Source organism: Vanessa tameamea, chromosome 30 (genome assembly GCF_037043105.1).
Source record: "Vanessa tameamea isolate UH-Manoa-2023 chromosome 30, ilVanTame1 primary haplotype, whole genome shotgun sequence".
Lineage (NCBI taxonomy): Eukaryota > Metazoa > Arthropoda > Insecta > Lepidoptera > Nymphalidae > Vanessa > Vanessa tameamea.
Window position 1 is genome coordinate 3,230,512 of NC_087338.1, and position 18,113 is coordinate 3,248,624.

Consider the following 18,113-nt stretch of genomic DNA (forward strand, 5'->3'; position numbering starts at 1 on the left):
ATCAGATATAATTTAATATCTATAGAGGTATAATCTGTTGCCTATATCAGAATCTGATAAAGAATATTGTTTTAATAAGATTGACTCATAATGACTCATTTTTATTATCGTTACATAAATCTGTGCCAATCCATTGAATAACAACCGTGTAGGCAAAGGAACTCAACGTATACGTCCAAACCCTACCGCAAATATTAGGTCATCTTCAACAATTCTCCAATATACTGAGCACCGAGTAAGCAGAGTCCGAAGACATACTATCTACTCTAAAAGATAAAATACGATTGTAGTGTTCATATGTACATTGAAGGCATACTTGCTGAGTTGGTTAGTTGACCGATTAAAAGGTACCAGATGAGAAAGGTAAATAAAATCAGAACTAAGTTCTAATTTGTTCAGATAAACCGCAAGACCGAAATTTACCCCTAGTAGCAATAAGTGGTTAACATATATACAAAATCACGCTTTGGAATATAAGTTAAGTTTTTTATGAGCTTGAAGTGTCTAGCGGAAGTTGGTCGGCGGGAAGTGTGGCAGCGATAAGTTTTATTTTGTAACATATAACGTTACTAGACAGTTCTAATCAAAAGTACCTATACGATGATTAAAAAACAACTTTTTTTTTTTAATGTAAAGTGGTCACTACCCATAGACATTAGCGTTGTTAGAAATATTAACAATATCTTATTTTGTCAATGCGCCATCAACCTTGGGAACTAAGATGATATATCCCTTGTATCTGTAGTTGGCTGGCTCACTCACCCTTCAAACCGTAACACAACAATATCAAGTATTGCTGCTTGTCGGCAGAATATCAGAGTGGGTGGGGGGTACCTACCTAAACGGGCTTGCACAAAGTAAACCACTAAGTATATATAAATAAATTAAACAGGAAATAAACAATTTGAACTTAAATAAAGTTCAAAATGTTATTAAAATTAATCTTATAAGTGTCTCCGTAGTAAGTGTATGATAAAAATAAATAGTTTTAATGAGTCTGGATCTCTTGAAGTATTTCTTCAAGATGCTTATGTTAACAAGTAGCACATAGGCGCCCAGCTATTGTGGCATATAATAACTATTCTCAATTATATTTATCTTAGTGATTTATTTACCAATACCTTATTTCTATAATTCATTAATATTAATCATTTCGTTAATCACCATAGTAATAAATTACGCTGTGAACAATAATTTAACCTTACTAGTTCGTAAACTGACTTCCGATTATTTGACATAAAAAAGTTAGTACGCGCCGAAGGAGCACATTCGGTTGTTTTAATAAGTCCTGGCACAACGTTACGCTGTCCGAGTATTATAAATTGAAGTGTACCAATTATTGGACTGTGTTTTATTTTCATAAAAACCCAGAAAACCCACAAGTGTTAACACTTATTAATTAGTTAAAAGATATTCAAATGTTCATCTTTTTGTTTTTTTTTTTTATATTTTAAAAGATTAAGTACTAAGCAGGTACTAAACTTGCGGTAGTGTCTACGTAAGATGCTTTTCTAGCTGAGTCGAGATGGATTTTAGTGGTAATTGATATGATATGTTTATTTATTTACATATGAATAATTAATAAGTTTCGAGACGGTTCTTCTAGGTAGAATTGAAATGTACTTGACATTATTGGTATGGCTTTGCGCGTTCGCATTTAGTAATGTTGTTATCTGGTTTGAGAGGTTAGTGAGCCTGTGTGACTACAGGCCCAGCACATAACATCTCAGAGTTCCCAAATTCGATGGAGCAATGTAAGGAATTATTATAATTTCATACGACGCTGATGTCAAGCAGTGGTGGCCGCATCATGTGAACCATTGCGATTAAAAAAGAATCAAAATTTCGAATAAGTAGTTCTCTACATTTTATATAATCTTTTAAAATCGAGCCTAAAGTGCTTGTCATACTCGAATCAAGTATGTTATGCTTAAATGCTATCTCGACAATCGGTCAACTATTATCAATATCAGTCTGTGTAGTATATCAACTCGGTCTAGCCTTTTCATACAGCTGTTATTTTGTAAATATTGTCAAGGAAATTTTTATTTAATTTATTTAACAATAACATTGTCTGTCCGGAACATATGAATTCCCGTAATATGAGCCATTTCTTTTGTACCAGATTATATAAAACGCAACTAGGTAGGAATTCCATCATATGGAGCATTGTTATGTACATCACCATCAGTATTAAAGTAAAACATTTAGACATATGTCACGATGGTCGACCTCAATTCAATCGAAAAATAAAGAATTTCATTTGTGCTCAATTCTAATCATATGGTTTATCTTATTGGTTTTATTAATTATTATATATTATATAATAGTTTAAAAAATGTATTATAATTATTATTTTTAATTATTATGCTTATGTTTAATTCATATTTTCAATAATTACATTGTGTAATATGATAACGCGTGGTGTGACTACCTGTAAGTAGAACTTTTGCCTTGATAATTTTGAAATGTAATTTTTTATTTTTTATTTTGGATGTGATATTGTATCTACTGTTGGTTGTCCTAATGAAAATAAAATAATATAAAATATGCAGTCGAAAATCGACCACCTGTTTAATTAAATGCATGAAATTTAATTTCTTGTTTATATACGAGTCCAATTATCTTTTATTGATATATCATTACTACTGAAATCCACTCGGCCATCTCCAATAGGTATATAATACTCGATGTATAATTAAATAATCGTTTATCAACTATAATACGTTTTATATCTTAGGCCGTGGCCCGCACTGCTGGAAATATCACAATGTCATATGGTTTATGACGTTTACTGGTATACTTTACTATCCAAAATGAAATCGTTGTTAATATTCTTAGTTGGCAGAATTGTAACTCTTAATAGGTCGAATGTTTTTAATTAAATTGTACTACCGATATTTTAGCTAGAGTGTTTGATCAAATGGAAATAGCCTAATGAATGCCGGAAAATAAAGGTACCCGGATCTCTGATCTTGGTAATCCACTAAAAACACCGCGATCGCCGTTCTCGGCACGGATTGGAGAGGCAGGATCGTGTCGTTATAACGCATCCTCGGCTCCCAAGTTCAGTGCTCTGCTCGTGGCTCGTGATCTCGCCTCCCTTGCACGCCTCGCTAGCGCGTACGGCAGCACAAGGCTTCTCCTGGCTGCCATCCTCCTCAGGGCTCTGAAATAGAAATGTTAAATGGGCCTAATTCATATCAACCCTGTAATAGTCGACTTAAGAATTCTGTATGTGCTAAACGCACTCATAAACTTCATGAGCACTTATTGTGGTGGGGAATTAACCGGCCAGAAAAATAATATCCATTTAGGGCTGGCGCCAACTTCAGATCTCGATCTTTATTGCACGTGTGTGCGTTACGTGTTTAGAGATACGATCGTATGAATTAACTATCAAGTGTTTTATGCTAATACTTTAATTACAAGTCTTGATATTAATGACGCAAATAGAACTAACTGTATCATTACTAATACTGTCTTAAATATAAATGGTTCTCCTATGTGTAATTTAATTGCGCGATAATTAACCATTTCTTGACGTTTTTTCTCGATCAAAATATACTTTATTCAAGTAGGCTCTTACGAGCACTTTTAAATCGTCATTTAACAAACTATATTGGGTGAAGCTACCACCGGTTCGGAAAGTAGATTCTACCGAGAAGAACCGGCAAGAAATTCAGTAGTTACTCTTTTTCAACATCTAAAAATACAGTCATATTAGTTAAATACTTACAATTATATATGTATGTAATATATCCTGCCATTTGAACTGCTTCTTTTTGGAAAGTTATCAATGGTTGTAATGTAGATTTTACTAAAAACCGGTAAGAAATTCAATACTATTTTTCTATTAATTATATATAAATATTCGACTCGTCTAATTCTCAAAAAGTCCGATTATTGACGCGCTAACAAACTACTAAGAACTTTTTGGTTCTGAGTGTAGCGTGGTACAGGTTTGATCGATGAAGTGTAATAAGGCTGTAATGATTAATTCCGATGGATATTAAACTTTCGCTTTTTGACAGTTCAGATTTAATATACAAGCCGTTTTTATGTATCAAGAGGAAAGCGAATTACGTCGACTTCGTTCATTACTCTGTATCAGAATATGAATGTAATCTCTGACAAAAAAAATATTGAATATAAAATTGCCGGAACTCGTTCAGAAATTAAATTTTTTTTAAAGAGTTATTATTGAGCTTAGTGCCGGTTCTATTCGGTAAATTTATATGGTTATTTTAATAAAGATATTTTTGATTTGTTTTGGTTTAGTCTGGACGGTTTCTGGGCTTTGTGGTAGGTTGTACCACCCACTCGTTCCATATTCTAGCGCCATATGGCAATATTTAATATTTTCTTATTCCAGTTCGAAGGTAAACAGGAAGGAATTTAAAAGGAGTTAAATTTCGTTCAATTTAATTGTAACAGTTAATTTTTTTTATAAATTAGTATTAATATGATCATGAGGACCATTTGTTCGTTCGCTGACGTATATTAAAAAAAAAAAAAACATCTGAATCTATATGTATGAATATATTATTCCAGTTATATTTAGATTTTAGCCTCAAATGAACAGTTCGTGAAATAAGCTAAATAAAAGTGTTACCGAGCTGTTTTATCCGCGTGCGTTGATTAAATAATATGTACAACAAAAAAAATGATCCTTAATAAATTTAAAACAAAAGCCAAACCATATCTTAATTAATAAGACACAATAAAGATTCTAATGACAGAAACAAGTCAACTATGACCTTGAAAAGTTAAGTTTTTTCTGGGATCGAAATTTTGCCTTACAGACCAACAGAATCAGTAATGGTCTAATGTTGAGACACACTAGACAATTCCTGATTCTTGATAGTTTAAATATGTTCTATATATAATATACATATGCATTATCATATGACACGAATTGAAGGGTATGCGGACGAAGTCGCGGTTATAATCCTGTATATGCCATTGAAAACCAGTTGTCGTATTTTAACACCTTATATAATAAGAGCTTTTTTAACTATGTCCCCGATATTCGCGAGTGGTTTTACTTTTACTAGTTCTGTATTTGTAGTTATTGTTCATATCTTTTTTAACTGACTTCAAAATTATCATTTTGTATTGATTTTTGATTCGACGCTCATTGGTTACTTTTTTGATTTTTGCATATTCCATTCTAACTTAACGTGATTCTTTTTAAAGGAGAATTTCGTCTTGAATTAGATTTCTTTTCTGAATGCATTCCAATCTATTTACATGGATTTTGTAAATGGGATTCCATTCAACACTACAATAGTCAAACTCACCACTCTGTATTGCATTATATAATGTCATAATTATTTGTAGATTTCTGATTTCTGACATATTTAATCGATGTGAGACTGACCAAGTGCTACCCAGCGTGACGCCTAGGTCACGAACATCAGTGACTACTGCAAGTAGCGATTTGTTTACATAATATTTTCTCTTGGGTACTGCTCAAAATCTGTTAAAATACATCACATGGCGCTTCATTTCGCTAAGATACATACCATTTGCATCACCAGGTACTTAAGCTATCTAAGTAATTTAGAAGAAAAGCCATCTTCCGAGGAGGTTGTACTTCTAAAAAAGCTTAAATTATCTGCAAACTAATTAAACCGGGAATGAGTATAACATTCATTTATGTCATTTATATATATGTGGAAAAAAATAGGTCCTAAACGAGATCCCTGTGGGACTCCAGACGGTGATAAGAGAATTTATCTATAATTCTCTATTTTCGTATCAAATATATTACTCAACGATATCGCGATATCCACCGATTGTAAATTAACAGATTAAAATTCAATGTGAAGGTACTTCCACTAAATGTGAGATATTTTTTGTAAACGGTGCATTATCATCTGGGCAGCTCGAATCGAGGTCGTAGCCATTTCGAAATTAAAAACTGTAATTATATACTTAAATAAGCGTTTATATTAATATAAGATATTATTATTTACTTATACAATTAACAATACCTCTTGAAAAATAACTAATTAGATATAAGTTAATTTTTAATTTTGTACAACATAAATATATAAATAATAACATTAGAATTTAAGCCGCAAGAAGTACGAGTAGATAAACAGTACAGCACTTCCTTTGGTGAGAATACATTTGAAGTCAAGGATTGTATAATAAAATTGCACTAGTCGGTTTGTTAAATTTAATTAAGGTTACGTCGTAACACCGATCTTCTCGGTCGTAACTCCCACAATCTGTTCACGCGGCATAAGGCTTTAAAAAAAGCAATTGTATTCATATTTTGTAACACTTCAAACGTTCAATTGAGCAATGATTAAAATATAAATAGTTTTTGTATACGAGAAAACTATAACTTTGGTCTTTTCAATAGTATAGAGCGAAGCCTCTCGCAGTCTGTTCGCTTAGATCTCTTAAACTACGCAGCGGTTGCAACGGTTTTTCATAAATAAACACAGTGATTCAAGAGGAAGGTTTATTTGTATAACATATGTATATTACAGTAGAGAAAAGATGAGATTTTTTGTGATTGTTCTTCAGCCTAAATGCTCCGTGGAGACCTTTGTTGTACCCTTGTAAAGCCGGGATGGGTAGCTAGTATCAGTAATACTGACAGATAGAGATATTTTTTTTGTATATACATGCCTTATCTATTACAGAAATAATTTGTCTAAGTAATGGTATCTACTGTAATATTATTAAAAAGGTTATATTTGTTAGTGTCTATGTAGGGGGTAATCTCTGGATTTAAAGATCCAATTCTAAAAATGTTTTAAATTTTTTTTTTTTATATTTTCTTTATTAATAAATTGAACCCGTACGAAGTCGGGACGGGTCGCTAGTAAGATGTAAAATTATATATTACTAGCCTGCGGCTTCGAATTTAAAAAACTTTAACCTATGGCACACAAACCGTTACCCACATTTTAACCACTCGAGGGGTGATTTAAAAAGTATGTCTTTCTCCGGGGACTCAAACTATCTCTACGACAAATTTTATCTAAATCGGTTCAGCCGTATCGGTTGAAGCGTGAAGAGGTATCAGTCAGTGTTACTTTCGCATTTATAATATTAGGTATAATATGCGTTCGAACACCGGGACAGCAACCAGTTTACATACAATTATGTCATAACCGGGAATCGAAGCCGGTGCTTTAATTAGCAGTTTTCCTGCTGATTTCTAATCTTTATACGTAGTGAAAAATGTACATAGCTCTGTCTATACATTGAGTTTCCGTGTGCTTGATTCGTGTTAATAAGTGATATCGTGTTTAGCGGTGAAAAAAAGTTTCGTGATATTTTTTTATATAAATGTATATACTACTGGTCGTGATATGAATTTCATGTTCATAAACGCAATAGGAAATTTATTACTTACTAGTTACGCGTCCCGGCTTTGCTGTGCAATGCTTATACTAAATATACTACAGAATATACAACGTTCACAACTTTTTGATATTAGACAATACAAACCGGTGTGTCTGTCCTGTCTTTAAATCTGTAATATCTTCGAAAATATTCGTTTAAATTTCATGCTGTAAAGGGCCATATTAATCTATATTAAATGCACAATGTATTTAAGGTATTTAATTGGATAAGGATTAATGCTGTATTGCTTCGAAAATGAGCCATTATTTCTCGTAAAAAGTAAATGATAAAAAATTGTTATTGTGGGCTATACATGTGGACATATACCATCACGGACTTTTTTGAAGATCTTTTTAAGGTGTACAATTCTGTAGTACATTATTTTGATCTATCTCGTAGGGTTCAGTCAGTCAGTTCAGTCAGTTCAGAATTTTGGACAAAATTATCATTTGTCAATGGTAACACTTAACTTTACATGAATCATTATCCAATTGGTCAAAAAACGCGCGAGGCTCTATTTTTGACATGATCAATTTTTAATTATCTTAAGCTCTTTCACTTTAATGAACAATGAAACACTTTATTTTTTACAAAAAAACACCCCAGAGGAACCCCCTTTTCCAAGCAACAATCAAGAGGCCGATTAGTAGAGTCTAGTCGGCTAATCAGCAAAATTGGCACATCTCTAGTTTTAAGTAGTGCTGTGCCTTAAGGAATGAAAAGTAAAATAGTCACTAATGTATTGTAATACTGACCCACATTCAGTTAAGGTACCACACCTTAAGAATAGGCGATATTGACATTCAAGTGAGACGGGCAACGATCAAAGCAAAGCTAAGCGTTAAGTTACGTTGTCGTTTTCTACGTACAAGGAAAGGCAATAGTCATAAAATCGAATAACGGTTTTATTTGATTGATTAAATTTTTCCGAATAAATGTTTCGGAAACAAATTTCGATTTAATTATTTTAATCGATTCGTTAGTTTTTTGCATCGATACAAAAGTCGTATTTTCTCATATATTATATTTTTTATCATAACTTAATTTACGATCCGAAATCAAAATATACTTTACAAGCACTTTTGAATTATCATTTTACAAAGTATATTAAGTGAAGCTACCACCGGTTCGGAATGCATATTCTACCGAGAAGAACCGGCGAGAAACTCGGTAGTTACTCTTTTTCAACATATAAAAATACAGTCATGTTAGTTAAATACAATTATATAAGTAGGTCATGTCTCCTGCCTGGAAGTCAACAAGCATTAACTCCACGCTTTTTTATCATCTATATAATTTTAAATAATATGCGTTCTTTACCAATGTATGTTTTAAAAATGATTTGAATTTATGAATCGGCAAAATATATGCAGTGAATTTAAAAAAAAACATCCAATAAGGATACGCTTCCATTATTTTATTGTATTATTTGCGTATTAGACTAAATAAAGTTTTAAAAAAATTCCGCAGAATTCTGCGTTAAATAATATTTTGGTACTAATGTATATAATTATATATATATATACATATATATATATATATATATATATATATATACTATAAATACTATAAATATAATATAAAAACAAAACCGGTTTGAACTAGAATGATCCTACAATTTCGCCATAAAGTCTAGCACGGTTACATCAAAATCGACCTAGTTACCTGACATATCATTCAACGGACCGTATTCCCAAGATATTACGTATCATCCTCGTAACACTGTTATTACATACCTACATAGATAATCTATCAACAATCTTTAAAGAACAATGAGCTACGTGACCATATATGTAATCTATATATATATATAGTACTGTAAAATGTACAGTATTCAAATCGACTCTTACAAATATTTAACGGTTTTAAGTGCTTTCTGAGGTACTGGAATGTACACACTTCCAGAGTTTTTTCGACAAGAAAAACTTGATAACTTTTTATGTGCCCGACCTGGGGTTCGAACCCAGAACCTCGGTTCTTAGGCATTATGTCAAGCCACTAGATCAACGTAGCTATAGTATTCATGAGTTATTAGCAGAAAAGAAAAGAAAGACCCGCTGAGTTTCTTTCGTCGGTTCTTCTCAGGTCGGGTATTTTCTTTAACGAACCGATCGTAGTGTTTAATTCGACTATCAATAAGTAAGTGTAATGCTTCTATATTGAATAAATGAATTTGATTTGATTTAATATCATTGTTATTGATAAAATTAATAATTTATGGAAATAAGCAAATTCTTATACATGTTTTTTGTTTTTTAAACTAGTTATCGGTCCACGACTCCGCTCGCGTGTTAGGGGCTAAGCATAAAAAAGTAGCCGATTTCCTTCCCGGGAGGTCAATTGTGCTTCATGCCAAATTTCTTAAATTCGGTTCAGTGACTTGGAATTGAAAGGGTAACAGTCATACAGACAGACTGTGTTTATTATCTATTACATATTATAAATGTGAAAGTAACTCTGTCTGTCTGTCTGTCGCTATTTCACTGCCAAACCAATGAACCGAATTCGATGAAATTTGGTATGAAGCGAACTTGAACTCCAAGGGAGGACATAGGCTACTTTTTTGCCTAGCACATGACAACCAATCCCTAAATCGCGAGCGAAGCCGCGAGCGACAACTCGTATTAGTATGTATGTAAATAATGATTATGGTTGAATTTGGAACACTGAGCGAACATTGCACAGAACTGGGCAGTGAACTATCAGTATCTGATAAATTTTATGTGTTGTAGTCGATGTCCCTGTCACTGTAGTGTTCTGTTTTTTCGAAATTCTTGTCGGCTAAACTAATGTCGTACACTCTCGACCGACTTGAGAGATAAGGACGTTATCACTATCTATTTATTTAACCCAATTAAGTTATTTTTAATTTAATTTTATGTGTAGTCTTTGTGTACACCAGTTTTATGGCGGCTTTTCGCACGTGTTAGAGTACAGACAGTTACTTTTGCATTTGTAATATTGATTTAGATGAAGACGAAAATTAAAAGCTCGAGGATTAAAAAAAATATTGTTGGGTCTTTTCCTACAATATTTATAATATAACAGAAAATTCCGATGAAGTATAAAATACTATTTACTCAGTGCAAGTCTATAAATTATTTTATATAAAATATTTATAAATAATTATTAAAGTTTGTATAGCTTCTAGTTATTGAGTTATATTCAATCACAGAATTATATAAACGTAATGAATACTTTTTGGTTCGACATTTTTATAAATAAAAGTAGAAAAAGAATATTTTTGAATTGGACATTATTAATCTGGGTCGAAAAACGGAAGGTAATGGATGATTGTAACAAAAACTGGAAAAATAAATATCGTAAACTATATTAAATATTGTTAATTATTTGACGTTCCTATTTACTTGAAGCTGGGTCTTCATTAGTAATATATATGTATAAACTCAATTTTATAAGTAGAGTTACAAAAAAAAAAAAATATATATATATAAACAAATTTATTTTTCTGCTAACCGTACAAGTTTTAGTAAATGCGTCGTATAAAATATATTTTTTTTTATACGAGACGCATTCAAAAAGTCGAAAATACTAGTTTCTGCCGGCGGATACGCCTGTGAAGAGGGGAGGGGGCATTGTCTAATATCAAGTGTCTTATGTTATTTTTCGTACTCCTGATAGTGTGTGCAAATATGATGTTCGCTTGATTAGTTTAGACATGAAAGCATAACAAATAAACAAACAAAAATAATTTCGCATTTATAATATTAGTTAACATATATAATGTCGATATATAGAAATTTTGAATGTCGGATTTTAATGATATGACAGTATTCCACAGGCGGCCATGTTTGACGTTTACGGATGCGTTCAGAAACCTGTGATAAGAATGATATACAATCAACAATAATTATTGTTAGTTCACTACATAAATAAAAAATATATTTAGATGTTTGTCAAATACAGCATTTATTTATTTCACCCGAGCGCAGCAGGGTTTTCGTCTAGTATGTGTAATATGCTGCCGATAGATGTCATTTCCAATCGACTATGATCTTAGAACCGTACAGGTTATAACGACCTAGGAACATAAAAGGAAACAGTGAGAGCTACTTTCTAGACTTAAACGACGACAGTAGTGAGATTTTCCTTTATTTACTTTCTAAATGTAAAGCTGTATAAAAGAATTTGAAAATTTGTGTGTGTGTGTGTGTGTGTTAGTAGATTCACAAACTCATGTACAAAAGAAGGTGATTTCTTATGACCTATAAACGCTAAGAAATTATGAACATAAGATTGCCTCGTTGGTCTACTGGCTTATAAGGTCGTAGATCCTGAGGTTGAGACGAAATCTTCCAAGTAATAGCCCGGTGTCTGTAAGTTCGAAGTGCCGGTGTACCTATTTTATGAAAAATTAACCTCTCGTGCCTCGATAACCACGTAAAGCCATTGGTCCTGTGCCTTAAGTCTTACCGATCGTGGTCGGATTTGCGTTTCTACCAAATTATGAGAGTGGGGGCCTAGTTTCATAAATTCAAATTATTTGTAAAAAATACATTGGTAAAGAAGGCATATTATTTGATACAAGATTATATAGATGATAAAAAAGCGTGGAGTTAATGCTTGTTGACTTCCAGGCAGGAGACATAACATACATATATAATTGTATTTAACTAACATGACTGTATTTTTAGATGTTGAAAAAGTGTAACTACTTAGTTTCTTGTCGGTTCTTCTCGGTAGAATCTACTTTCTGAACCGGTGGTAGCTTCACTTAATATAGTTTGTTAAATGACGATTCAAAAGTGCTTGTAAAAATCTACTTGAATAAAGTATATTTTGATTTTTAGTGTGTGCACCTACTTTTGTACACACTTGTGCACTTATAATATGCCCCGCGTATTTGTCTGGTTTTTTTCTTAAAACGTGTAATCTCCACCGACGTTAGTGTCCGTGCGTTTTTTTTTATATCTATATAAAAATATATCAAAAATGCAATAACTCCAAAATAAATTTGTTTTTTTCTATGTACCTACATGATTTAATTTCCACAATGTCCTTATACAAGATCTTAATTTAACTTGTCATCTTGTAACATTTTGCTGTCTGTAGGTCTGTCTGTTGTTATATGTTTATAGTATCGTGTAGGTATGAAGAGGAAATATAAACTAAAAACAACTAGAAGACATTGATAAATAAGGCATATTATTACGTACAAGATTATTTACATTTGACGTATCTACTCTGAAATTGAAATGGTGGAAAAAGAGTAACTACTGATTTTCTTATCGAACCGACATTCTCATTCATGTTCTTGGTACAATCTAATTCCCGGACCGGACCGGTGCGGTGCTAGCTTTACGTATAATTCGACAGTGTAACATGACGATTCAAAAGTGCATTTATGAGCCTACTTGAATAAAGAATATTTTTATTTTGTTTCTTCTTCCTCGGTGAGAATGATTTCATCATATTGAGATTTTGCAATCTTAATCTGGGTTTGGCATATCCATTGTGTCAAATCAAATGATCGGACGACCTCCGTGGTCGAGTAGTGTGTACACCGGTTTTCATGGGTACGCCAGTCCAAGGATCCGGGTTCGATTCCCGGCCGAGTCGATGTAGAAAAATTTCATTATTTTTCTATGTTGTCTTGGGTCTGGGTGTTTGTGGTACCGTCGTTACATCTGATTTTCTATAACACAAGTGCTTTAGCTAGATACTTACATTGGGATCAGAGTAATGTATGTGATTTTGTCCAATATTTGTTATTTGTTAAATTATCGTCTTTACACTTTCCCCGATACAATAAGGGTAAGTTTGAAAGAAATGTGGACGAGAACAAAATGTTTTACTATGAAGTGCATACTATTATGAAATCGTAGATCAATCTGTTGCTGTAACTTTAGATTCGTGACCACAAATTAACCGCAGGGGTCAATGAACCCCAGACGGTTGTTATTACGTTTATTGAAATTATCTTTATTAATTATAAATGCTTTTATATATATATATATATATATATATATATATATATATATTTTGTATGAATTCTTACTAATATCATAAAGGCGAAAGTTTCTATGTAGGGATGTTTGTTATATTTGTAGAAAATATATCACTATAAAGTTTGAATTCGATAAACTTATTTCTTAGTTGTCGTCCGTTGCTTCGCTCGCGTTTTAGGTTTGTCAGGCGTTGGGCATAAAAATTAAAGTAAAGCTTCATACGAAATTTTGTCAAATTCGGATTGGCTGTGAAAGAGCAACAGACAGACAGTTACTTCCGCTTTTATAATGTTAGTATAGATTACTACACTATAATTATACGATAATAAATTAAAACAATTTGTAAACAACAAGATAACATAATAGTCGTTGTTGGCGCAAAAAAATGATCCACAAGTCGATGTTGTGTGACAGAACAATCACGTTATTATACATCGTACAGTAGTATCATGAGAAAATAATCATTTCCCTCCATTGTCATACGTATATCCGGAACAGCGGTGTTATTCTGTAAGAACTCACTTCGTATCTCACTCGTGAAATGTACGGAACTTATATGGATTTATTCACTCACGAAAGCGCTTCCCTCTACGCTAAATTATCGTACGTTAGTGCGATTAACGCTTGTGCATACAATGTGTCTTGTCGTGATTATTAATTTACGAACATAGATAGCAAAATAAATACAAATTAAATATATATGATGACCGAGTAAACCCCCACCATCAGATACTCTACCGCTAAAGAGCAATATTTGTAGTCTATTCCAACCACAAGAGTACAAAAGCCAAATAAACAACATTTGACAGCGAATTGACGTGATATCATTGGTTGAGAGCTTGATTAATCTATGATGTTCGTTATGGATTGGTTTGGATTGGACGAATTGAATGTTTATCGTATCTTTGGAAGTGAAATTGAAGTGGATGTAAGTGGTTAAGTGTAATAGTGTTGTATTATAAATAAAGATATATTAAGAATTGTTATCAGCACACAATATTTTATTTTCAATAGGACAACGAACATTAGATACAGTATCAAAAACAATATCACAACAAAATAGAAACATTACATTTCAAAATTATCTTGGAGAATGTTCTAGTATTTACAGGTAGTCTCACCATGTACAATATGTATTAAAATAATCACTGTTTGACGCGTATCCTTTAAATGTTATAACACACGACATATATAATCCGACACGCTAAAGACTCAAGTCAAGGGACTCTAGCTAAATGCGACTGTATTCTCAATTTCTTCACTTCCAACACGACCAGAACGGTTTTAGTTACTGGTCCAACAGCTTTCCAAGGCATAGAACTGCTACTGAGAATTTCGTGCCAGAAAAACAAAATAACTTTTTAATGGCTTAACCCGCGATTTGAACACAAGACCTCGAGATCTGCAGCAATAGAAGCTAGTCAACAGACCAACGAGGCAGTGAAATTATTATAATCAATATCGCGTATAACTTTCTGACATCACGTTCGTGTTCTATGGTGAGGTTCGAATTGTGTTTACAGAATAGGTCTCTGAACATTTGTCAATCCTATAATTGTCTTCCGTTTCCGACGCAGAGGATATGGTAATTAGTTTCGAAAGCTAAAGATTGTATTGTTTTTTTTTTTCTATATTTAAATGTCATTGTAAATAATTTCGGTCACGTCTTTGGTGATTTTCTATGGTATAAATTGCCTTGGGTTTAACTTATACTATAATACATTTTTGGGCTTGTAACATTGAATTATAATATGTATCTATTCATTTTTTTATGGTCTTCTACGGTTTTTTTTATGCTTGTTATCTCAGAACTCCGCCATTTATGAACAGTTTGGAAAAAAACTTTTGCTGAGAAGGGTCTTTGGTCCCATTCAAATATTATTTATTGTTTGGTTTGGTGTGATAAAGGATATTTAGTATTTAGATTAAATTTACTTATATTTTTTTATAATTCATGAGTAATTATGTTGTATATGAGCGTTCTATGAAAGTTTATGTTTTAGATTCGTTAAAATATTGTGCTATATTTTGAGATTGAGATGTTCTGATAAATATTTGGAAATAAAATAAAAATATAATAGAGTTTATTTGTTTAAACGCGTTTAGTTTGACGAAATTAATCGATATCGGTTCGATGGCTTATTTATTGAGTTTTTTTTTGACTAAATATCAAGATATGACTTACAGAGGTGGAGAAGTTACGTTTAAAAAATAGGGCAGGAATATTCCATACAAATTGTTCGGTTAAAAGTAATTCAATTTGATTAATTTCAAACAGATATCCTGTATATATTTATATACAAGAACATGAAAATTCTTATAACGTCAATCGTCTTAATTTAAAGAGATGCTACGAAAGGGAGACTACTTATATATAATATTAGTTGTTGCGCACGTCTTTGCTCGTTTTAGGCGTTGGTTGTCATGTATAAGGCGTTAAAATCGGCCTATGTCCAAAAAATATGATTTTAGTGATAGTTTCTTTTTCACCAGTACATTTAGTATTATTATTGTTAAAATCTGCTCCGAAAGGCGTTGTAAATTCTAGTATAAGTTTGAGTAATATTTTTAGTTAGGCATTTTAGTTCACTAAGTTGCGCCCCTCGTTAAGTTATTCTAAATATAATCTTTTTTAATTTTTTTGCTGTCTCTACCCCCGTGTTAATCATCTAACGCACACCGAGACTCGGAAGAGCTCACACTAATGCACGTCTATAACATTTAACATGGAGGGGAGAGGATTTGTAGTTAAGAGATTATTACACCATGTCTTTTTATTTATCAGTACAGATTATCTTATAACCTTTCTGAACATTTCACTTCATGTTTTTGTAATAATATTAATTTTTTCTTTCCAGGATCAAAAGATCTACGATGTTCCGTGTGAGATATCCCGTCCGCCGACTCCAGATTTAATTAAATCTGACTTTCAAAGGCTACGTGATAATTTCGAGAATGCGACCCATAAAACCATCATACAACCAATTAATTTGGACGAGAGAGCCGTAGACCCAAAGCCGATCATGAGCAAGAAGATTTGGAAGTCGTCGGAAAACGTTACGGAGGATTTCAAGAAAGCGAAACGACAAATTGAGAAGAAGTTCGCAACGGATGTCAAGAGGTACAAACGGAATGAGAGAGGATCGAAAATTTCCCTAAGTTTGCCGAGGAGGGAGTCCCAGCTCGATGTGGATAGAGAAAATGTAAGTAAAGTGTTTTGTGTTTTTTTTTTCTAGAATTTTCGGAAACAAGGTCTTATTATTTGGCATGGCTAGGCAGATGGGCAAATAGCCACCTGATAACAAATGGTCATCAATTTGACTTCACTTTTTTATCAATGATATAATCTTGAATTGGGTAGTATACCTTATTTATCAATGTTTTTTTTGACATGAGCCTTAAAATTGTTTAACAGGTCAAATTAAAAATAATTGGAATCTTATCAAAGAAACGAATACCAAGGGATGTATTAACTTAATGAACTCGGAAATTAGGTATTATTAGATTACCTTTCCGTATTATACATATAAACCTTCCTCTTGAATCACTCTGTTTATTGATGAAAAATGAATTAAAATCCGTTGCGTAGTTAAAAAGATCCAAGTCTTGAGACGGTGGTAAGCGACTTTGTTTTATATTACTTAGAGATTATAAAACGAATCCTCAACACCAGTAACTATCACCCTACACTTGAATTTACTAGAACATCATTGGATGAAACGGTACAATTTCTTATAGATTCCATGCATGTATGTATGTATAGTTGTAATCGTTCCAGGAAACCCATTGACTTTATAAACAAAGGTCAATTACGGTGAGGGTATTTTTCATAACAGGAAAATTAGAAGTTTTAGAGATTGTGGAAAATTATTGCAAAGTTATTAGAGATGGCTGAGTTATGGGTTCAAACCCAGTTCACCAATGAATTTTCAATTGCTGTTTTTTCAATTTTGTGTTTTAAAATTCGAGAGCTCGACGGTAAAGGAAAACAACTCGAGGTAACCTACACGTGTTGAAGCAGCAAGGTGGAGTAAGCTTTTAAATTGTGTCCTCTAATGAAGAGCCCTTAGCCCAACTGTGGGAGACTTACAGATTGTTCGTTGACTGACATTTCGTGTAAGGAAAACATTTTGAGGAAACATTCAAATGACTTTCCACGTGTATATCCAAAACACTCATGAACACTGCTGTTCCATCTCTTCTTATAAAATAACCTAGACAGACCTCATTGCATATAGAACCTATGTCTTCAAATATTACTAATACTTCGAGCTAATAAAATATCAGATAAATAAAATCTTTAGCAAATGACACATCTGATGGTAAGTGGTCACCGCTCATACACACTGGTCCCGTAAAAAATATTAACCAATCTTCAATTTTCAAACTTCGGATACTGTGAAGTCCCTTGTCCTTTAAATTACACTGACTCACTCACACCATAAAACGGAATACAATACTAAGTGTTGCTATTTAACGGTAGAATAGGTGGTGAGTGGGTAGTACCTAAGAATATGAAAGATCGTGGACCGTGACATACTGCTTACAATAAACGGATTACGTTACGTTACGTTACGGGGATTATAATCTACCGAAGCTAATTAAAGTTAAATTATAAAAACTCTAACCTAACCTAACCGAAATATCATATACTATCGAAATTTTTGACGTTTTATTTTGAGTTAAATCACCGTTCACAATATTTGGGCGGTTTTAGTTTTCAAGAACTAAAACGAGCCAGCTTTAGTATGTTGGTGTGCGTGACAGCCACGT

The 18,113-nt window shown here is 32.7% G+C and overlaps 1 protein-coding gene across 1 annotated transcript in view; it reads left to right on the top strand.

The window, feature by feature from the left end:
* Positions 1-18,113, top strand: part of LOC113391681 (uncharacterized) — a 54,975-nt gene that overhangs the window by 15,498 nt on the left and 21,364 nt on the right. The window contains exon 2 of the mRNA XM_026627727.2: positions 16,199-16,543. Within this exon, the coding sequence (XP_026483512.2) occupies positions 16,199-16,543 (345 nt within the window). The remainder of the gene's footprint in view (positions 1-16,198; positions 16,544-18,113) is intronic.